General features: G+C 38.4%; 1 protein-coding gene across 1 annotated transcript in view; it reads left to right on the top strand.

Annotated features, from left to right (window-relative positions):
• The window catches only part of LOC129208032 (von Willebrand factor D and EGF domain-containing protein-like), a 184,253-nt gene extending 175,756 nt beyond the window's left edge, over window positions 1-8,497 (top strand). Inside the window, exons 28-29 of the mRNA XM_054830120.1 lie at window positions 12-109; window positions 8,315-8,497. Of these exons, the coding sequence (XP_054686095.1) occupies window positions 12-109; window positions 8,315-8,329 (113 nt within the window). The 3' untranslated portion in view covers window positions 8,330-8,497. The remainder of the gene's footprint in view (window positions 1-11; window positions 110-8,314) is intronic.
• The last annotated feature ends 356 nt before the right edge of the window (window positions 8,498-8,853 follow it).

Here is an 8,853-nt window from a genome sequence, read left to right on the forward strand (position 1 = left end):
TTCATTTGTAGCACTTTGTGAGCAAACCTGTCTATTTGGAAGCAGATGCATAAGACCAAACATCTGTGCTTGCAGAAGTGGCTATACTGGTTCAGCATGTGAAAAGAAGGTAAGGTCCAAACCCGCTGATTCTTATGGTAAGGACAAGAGTAACCAAATACAACTGAAATAGTTTGCAGGAAAATGGATTAAAGTCTTTTAAAGCCATGAAAGATGTAAATAATGTTATAAAATAGTTTAAAGAAAGTTTAATGACTGCTCCACTGCCAAACTAACCCTGTATCCAAGCTGTATACAAAAAATTTCTCTTACAGAACAGTTTACTACTTCAGACATGAAACCCACAGAAGCTGCGTCTATTCTGGTAGTTAGGGTCATCCTTAATACAGTGCTTCTCTCCAAACCCACTGATCATCTGCACAGCAAACCCCGGAGAAAAATACCTGGTTGCAGTCCAGCCCAAGCCTGGTTGCAAGGGCAACCCGCTCCTCCCACCAGATGCCCCTCCACTTGCTTTTCACCCCCCACCTTCCTAACTTTGCCTCTTGTTCGCAATGTGAAATCACAGGCCTTGCACCCAGCAGGTCTGCCAGCAGCAATTACTCTTGTTCGTTCCTTCTCCACTCCAGAGTCCAATGTCCACAGACAGCCTGCTTCGTCTTGCTGAGCTTGACCTCAAACTATACATTAAATGTCACTATAGACCTATCCAAAAGTGGCAAACCACCAACACAATTCTCCTCATGAGAGACAGATCCACTTCTCTCCTCCAAGTAACTTTGTCAGAGGGTCTTTCCCAAGACGAACTCTCCTAGCACCCGTTAACACTTGCTACTCCACTACCGAACGTGTGTTCCTGCCTATGCTCAAAGAGAGCTGATGGGACTGAATCTTCTGTGCCCTCCCAAGGTGAATGACAGCAAAAATAGGTGGCACCTTTCCTGCACTGTATCTTCTTGCTATTCTCGTTGCCTTATGAAGAAAGAATGGTTTCTTTCTTCCTGGCATTTACCAAATCAAACTGAAGTCCAGTTCATGCAAACCTCTTTTTGCATGAATTTGAGAAGCGTTGAGTTGGGCAAATACTATCCTCAGCGCCCCCAAAAAACCCAATAAGCTGTGTCCAACTCCCAGAATGGTTTGCGAGGTTATGGTATATCCAGCAGCTGGGCTTGACCTGACCATCACATTAGCATATGTCTTTGGGTCCAGTTTCTCCCCTGCATCACCACTAAGTCAAAACCTTATTTTCCATCTTGACTGCTGTGCCTAAACACTGTATACATCAACTTGAATTTCCCCTTCTATTTTGAGTACTGCTTTATGTCATATCCTGCACCCCTTGTTTCTCAGAGAGACTTCTCCCTTCCAAACACCCAAGACATTTTACGTGTTTGCCATTGTTAAGGGCCACATTTTTAAGCCACGGTCGTTTCCCATAACTCAAACACTATTACACTCAGATCTCCTGACTGGCCCAGTCTCCAGCTTTCAAAAAGGCAGGTTACCCTGTAATTTATCTATACAGAAAGGCTAGGGGCAAAAATCAACACATTTTCATTTCAATTACATAATGCATTAGGAGAAAGCATGAAAATCTATTCAGATAGTCACTTTATTCTGTTAATGATAATTAGATTTTAATATCAGAATTAAAGTTCTGTATGGATTTTCTTAACAAGTACATTCTCATACTAAACTACAGCTCCTACATCAATACTGAAATGTAGCTGATGTAGATAAGATGAGTAAGTGTTGTAATTTTCTATATATAAAAAACTATTAAACAGGTTGGCTGTAGCCTAGGAAAATATGGTGCACATTTTCTCAAATAATTAACAGAAGTCCAAATGGAAGCAGGAATATGCCAAATAAACTGGAGTTATTGTCTGCCAGTGTTTATGTCCAGGAGACTTCCTCTTGGTAGGCTGAGTCTTGGTCTCGAGACCAAGATTATCAGGATTGCTTTAGAGCATTATTCTAGTTGTGAAAGTGTGAAGTATGATATTTGTCATTTCAGAAATGAAGTAGAACTTTGTTGCACTTAACAGCAAATATTAAATCAAAAAAACAGGCTTCCTTTTTCACATGAATAAACTATTACGCAGTAAATCAGTCCTGAAAGAAAAAGAAAGTAGAAAAAGACTTTGCATATTATGTATGTCCAAAATGCTTAGCCATCAATGATACATGTAAACACACGGGTCTCTCTAGCAATGATTCATCTCACAATTTTTAAGACTGTTTGAAGCACTCTTCAGTTTCATGGCTTATTCTGCAGAAATACTGATTGGCTGTACTGATATGAACGTGCATTGCTTTGATGTGAAGAAGGAAACGTTCTGAATAAAAAAGAATTAACAGGTTTCCTTCAACCATGAGCCTTGCTGAAAGCTAGAATCAAAGTTAGTAATAAAAATGATGAATTTAATGGTGTCTAGTTTAAATTACATGGCTTATATTATATGAAAGCAAATAAGCTACCCCTCCAAAAAATTAAAATTATGAGAGATATTAAAATATAAAGCTCATTTTCTAGCATGTATTACAGTAAACTGTAAGCACAGGGATTCATACCCATGCTAGCGTAGAAAAGTTGGGATGATAGGCCTCCCAAGAGTTAATTTATCAGGCTGGATCAGGTATAAGTGAATAATCTGAACAGGCTTTAATGAACTTCTCCAAACATGCCAGTCGTGGACATCTCACAATGTATCTCAGTAATTTGTTCAAGTATTTAACTATATTATTAGAGCACAGTTTTGTTTTCCCTCACACTGAACATAAACCCAATCTGTTGCAAGTAAAACTGATACTTCTTGGGGTAACCTTGGTGGGCGCAGAGAAAAGTTATCACAGTTCTTTTAATAACAACATTTACATGTTTGAAGACAATTAAGAGTCTCTGCTGCCTGATTTTCTCCCATTTTCCTAAGCTAAACCGACTGAGTTTCAAGCCCTGTTCTCTGTTGCTCTTGTCCAAACTCTCTCCAGCTTCTCCGTAGTGCGACAGCACTGCAACCTGCCCAGTCTTTGCCACGGTGCTGGTGCCTTATCCCTTATTTGCCATTTGCCATTTGCACAGTCGACTTTTCCTGCGTAAGCAACGTCTTTACTGCCTTTACTTAATTTTGTCTTATGGATTTCAAGCTGTTTTACCCACTTACCAAAAAAATTTTTAATTCCAAGCCTGCTTGCACCGACTCCAAGTGTGACATTATTCAAAAATGTGACATCTCATTGTCCAACACATGAATGCAAGTTGAGAACAGTAGAAAAATCGGGGCCTGTGGGTACCCATCTTGACAACAGGCTATTGATGAAATTATTCTTTGATAATACTTTCTCAAACAGGCCTTGCTCCTTACTTATTTTGTCTGAATCATGCTTACTGGCATGGCTGTCCGAGTCATGTCGGAAGTCTCTCTAAAGTGAAAAACGTATCAGCTCCTGGTGGCTGCTTACCTTATTATGCTTGAGGGGCTTATAAGTTGATTGTTTAATAATTTGTGTTAGTATCTTTCCATATAGCAAATTAATCTGAATCTTTGGCTGTCATTCCCTTGCTTTTCCTTTTTTTTTTTCTCATTTAAAGATATGTACTATGTTTATTGAGACTATTTATATTCTTCGGGAATTCTCACAGCAAATCACTGCTGGTTTAGAAAATGCATCTTTAAATAGGCTGGGGTAAACTCTATGAGGCCCTGTTGACCTGGATAAGCTGCTTCATGTAAAGCTCCTCTTATACACTAAGACTTTCCATATGGTGAGTTAATGCACAGTAGATAGCATACCATAAATTCAAATCCCAGTTTATTGCCTGATCATTTAACCTTGTAAATAGGCCTTAAATCTGACTTTTTGGAATCTGAATACTCAGTTCTTGAGTAATACTAGTCTCCTTTGCATTCCTGTTCCTCTGTTAATTCTGATCGTGTTAAACCTTTTGCCACATTTAAGCTTTGCGCAAAGACTAACGAAAAGGCATTGAGCACTTCGCCTTGCCTGTGTCAGCTGCAATCTTCTCTCCTCCTTGCTAGGTTTACCACTACGTTTTGCTGTGGGAGTTAAAACTCATGCTTTGCTCTGATTCTGGTTCGAATCTTCAAATGATGGGAACAATACAGTAGCAGTGGCGTGTAAAATTTGCCAAAACCCCTGGATTAGATCGGAGTGGAGCAGTGCCTTCCCTCAGCAGCAGCTGCCAAGGGATGCTCTAGGTGACTGCACCTGGAGCTAGCGGGGTCTCGCCAACCTCCCTTTCCTCGGGAAGGAGATGCAAGGTGGTTGCTACTTACCCAGGTTAGGAGACTGATGTCCTCCTTTGAACCTAATTTCTAGCTGTCAACTTAATCTCACAAAATTAGAGTGAAAAATTCATTTTCAATAGCATTTTTTTTCAGAGTACTGACTGAAAACACTAAGGGGATAGATACAGGGAGCTGGAAAAAAAAGGCCTCACTGCCTTTTTTTTCCACAAACTAAATAGCGTCTGGAGTCTGGTTGTGCCAGTGCGTTTGGAAAAGCTGGACGGCCCATTTCACTTAATCAAGTTATTCCCCTTTCTCAGCTGTAATCTTCGGTATAGTTCCCCTTTGTGCAGTTAAGATTCCTGGAGGAACAATATACATTTTCCCAAATTATTCTTCACCAACGTCCTAGTTCTCACATTTATATTGCCGAGTGATTTGCAATTCATTTTCTGACATTTTTGGTTTACTTTGTTTTGGACTTCTGCTAAACAAAGCCTGCCAACAGCATTCCTCAGAAGGCTAATGAACTTGCTAGAATAGCAATCACTCTCTTAGAAACCTTTTGCGTATTTTTAATTTGTATTGACTCTTTGAGAGATCCAGATAATTTAGCAAGTTTCGTGGCAGACATGAAGACAAATGCTCCTGCTGACTTTTACATTCAAAACAGCCATTAGAGCACATTTGTTCGGGGCTGGAAGGGGTGACCCAAACAAAACAGACTAAACAGGCCTCTTTAGCAGTGGAAACAGAGTTAAAAACTTTGGCAAAGTCCCAAAAGAGACTAAGAGGATCGTTGCATCATTTGCACAATGGGGAGTTTTTCAGAAAGTTGAAATTCATCCTGTATCTGTTGTCCTATCTGATACCATCACGTTTTCCTTGGGTGGTTTTTTCCTTTTTAAACGGATTAATTAAGCCAACAGAATTAATTTTATCTTAACAATGTTATCTAGTTAGATATACATGGTACATAATATCAGACTAGAAGCTATCATGATGGTGTATTTTCCCAATAACAGTTTAAATATTAATGCACTAAACTTGCCTGTCTGTTGAATATTTATTCTAAGGCATAACGGTACTGAGAAGTGTAGCCTGTTTCAGAAAATAATAATTAAGAAAAAGCAAATCTTACAGCAGATACTTTTAACACTGGAATTTAGCAGTAAATCGAACAGCAACAGGCCATTCATTCCCTATGAACGCACCCAGCGACTGCCCTCCAAAGATTAGACGTACTATTGATTTCAGTACAGCCTGAAAATACAAGATGTTTTTAATAAACAATTTCTCATATTAGGCAACCCTTTGCTACAGTTAGTGACCTTAACATCACTATTACTTTGTTCATTCATACATCAAGAGACATTAAACCACAAATCATGGTGCTCAATTTATATAAGCTGTATTCAGCATCTGTGAATGTAGAAGCTAATCATCTGTGGAGTTTTAGGAAAAAATGGCATGCCTTTTCATAAATTATTTGACAAATACATTGAAGTAAGATGAGATAAAAAAGGGAAAATCAAATATAAGCAGTATCGAGCTACACTTGTATGTCAGTCAGACTATTTGCTTGCTTATTACAAAGGAACGTAAGAGTAGTTAATGCTATTTAAGCAAGAAAAATGACTGTGAATTCCTCATCATGTCACTGAATACTTTCAAAACATATACTTGTTCATGTATTCAGAGGTATCCTGATACACTGCAGTTAGTTTAGACATGGAAGCGCCCAAGAGCGTGGGTTTCCAGGCATGCCCAGATAAATCCATGCAGAGATGTGCCCTACCAGGTGAACTCGCCAGCTCGAGTCCCTGCTAGCCCGGAGGTCTCCATGTATGCTCCATCCTGTTGATGACAAAAGCCAGCAAATGGTCCTTAGAGGATTTAAAGAAATATGGTAGTGCACACTAAAATGAAAATCTGTAGTGTGTATGAACACTTGAACACACTTTAAATCTCAGAGATGCTTATGAAGAAAGAAAATTTATAAAAAGTGTTCATTCTGGACTTCTGCTAATGTTTTTCTTTCAATAAAAATATATCTTCTCTTTAAGTCTAAATGGGACAGAAGAGCATTACTGATTTGGAAATTGCAATGTTTTTCTTTAGCTCTCATTAGAGTTTCATGAACACAAGCTAAACCATTCTAATGAAAGTCTTCCCTGATATGTTTTGACTTCAGCTGGCACAATTTTTCAGAATGGGGTCTTGAGGTGACTGCAGACAGATCTCTGTAACATGAATACTTAGAAGTTTCTGCCCTGTTTGGTCCTAAATATATGCTCCAACTTCCTTCACATGTTTCTACCAAAAGAAAGCAGAACAGGGTCTTTGCAGCATTTCATAATATGTCCTATTTTATGTATAAACATACATATATATATATATCTGCATCCAAAGAAGAGCAACGAAGCTGGTGAAGGGTCTGGAGCACAAGTCTTATGAGGAGCGGCTGAGGGAACCGAGGTGGTTTAGCCTGGAGAAAAGGAGGCTGAGGGGAGACCTTATCGCTCTCTACAACTACCTGAAAGGAGGTTGTACCCAGGTGGGGTTGGTCTCTGCTCCCAAGTAACGAGTGATAGGACAAGAGGAAATGGCCTCAAGTTGTGCCAGGGGAGGTTTAGATTGGGTATTAGGAAAAACATTTTCACCAAAAGGGCTGTCAAGCACTAGAACAGGCTGCCCAGGGAAGTGGTTGAGTCACCATCCCTGGAGGTATTTAAAAGACACGTAGATGCGGTGCTTAGGGACATGGTTTAGTGGTGGGCTTGGCAGTGCTAGGTTAATGGTTGGACTTGATGACCTTAAAGGTCTTTTCCAACCCAAGTGATTCTATGATTCTATGACTTTATATATATATATACTTACACATACAAATATATACATGTCTAAAATCCAGATATATATTTTAGTATAAATGTGTATGTAGATATATGGAAATATATAACATGACACAGACTTGCACAACATTTTTCTTTTACCTCAATAAATATATATATATATATCACTTTTCCGGATATTACACACATTTTTTCCATGTAAAATCAAATCCTTACTCTAACTAAACCTGCCTAAATCCCAGCAGGCACTTGTAGAAGTACGCTCTCTTTCCATATAAAATAAATGTGCCATGTACTATTCACAAATACACAACTGCTACCTGGATACATCACTATCAGAAACTAAGGTAAGGTATTTTAGAGTCAAACAGGGAAGTAAAATTTGGATACATGCTGCTAATATCAAGGTTAACTTGTCATATCAAATACAGATACATCAAGATTAAGGAGCACCTTTCCTCTTGTCCTGAATAACAAATTAATATCAACATCTTTATGTGCTTTGTAATATAGGTTTCTATAAAACTGCCCTTCAAAACAGGTTCTTAAATCTATGTGCTAGCATAAAATAAAGCTTTTCATATCATCTATTATCTTGTTTTGGGATAAAGAAAATTCATTCATGTATTTAAACCAAGATGATATTCATAGACAACTTCTGCTGTATGAAAATGGGATAAGTGCACTGAAATGCTTTCAGGCAAGAAGCCAACAATCTCCATGCGTTATTCAGAAGTGGCAGAGTGATTTTTTTAAGGCACACCTGCTTTAGATGAAAGAAATTGAATTCCAACTCCATAACTGTCAAGCGCCACCGCAAATAATAGAGCCTAAGCCGAATCATTTCAGCAATATAGCTATTTTCCTGTTGAAGCGATGGAGCAGAAATCAGCCATAGCTAGATGATATCACTTTATGTGCATGCTTTGGAAACAGTTCCATTCATCATTTCACTGCTTAATCCCTTTCAAAAACATGTTCTTCATTCCCTGGTTAATAAAAACTTTAGTTACCTAAGTAAAAATTTTGAAGAAAAAAAAAAGCGGATTGTGATTTTGCCGTAATTACATAAAAATTCCAAATAAAATACAGTAACTACAATAAATCATTTGAACACTTGCACATAATTTTTCTTACATGACACCACATGAATGAGGCTGTTTCTCCTATAGTCCCTTAAGCAGCTGAATCCTCATTTCTTTTTTGCAGGTCCCAATAGGATGAAGATAACAGCAGGACAATGAAGACAATCATTTGGGTATTGATAATCTGGCACTAAGCACGTTTTTCATTTGGGAAGATATAGTGTGAAGAAATTGCTAGTTCTCTCCCTTTTACCCTCATATAATCACACAGAATAATAAAAAAACCCCCAACCTTCTCATACATCAATAAACCTATATTTACTTTCAAACCTGTCTATGGCAAGGCTCAAATTCATGATCCGTGGCTGTAGTGACACCATCACAACTGCTCCTGGTACAGACCATTTTATAAAGATTTTTAGTGCCATGTTATTCTGCTCTCATTAAAATTTGAAGGCACAGATAAATTTCCTCATTTCTTCCCATTTTTTTTAAACAGGTATGTTTACCCACAGTCTAGAGAAAACTGAATAACTAAGATCCTGCTTCTACTGAGAAATTTCAGTGACTACCAAGGGAAAGACCTCAGTAATGTCAAACTAACACTGGCTCCAGCCTGTAGTGTCTCTCTGCTGAGTAACTGCTAAGACCAAATGCTTTAGG

The sequence above is a fragment of the Grus americana genome, chromosome 6 (assembly GCF_028858705.1).
Source record: "Grus americana isolate bGruAme1 chromosome 6, bGruAme1.mat, whole genome shotgun sequence".
In the NCBI taxonomy this organism is placed as follows: domain Eukaryota; kingdom Metazoa; phylum Chordata; class Aves; order Gruiformes; family Gruidae; genus Grus; species Grus americana.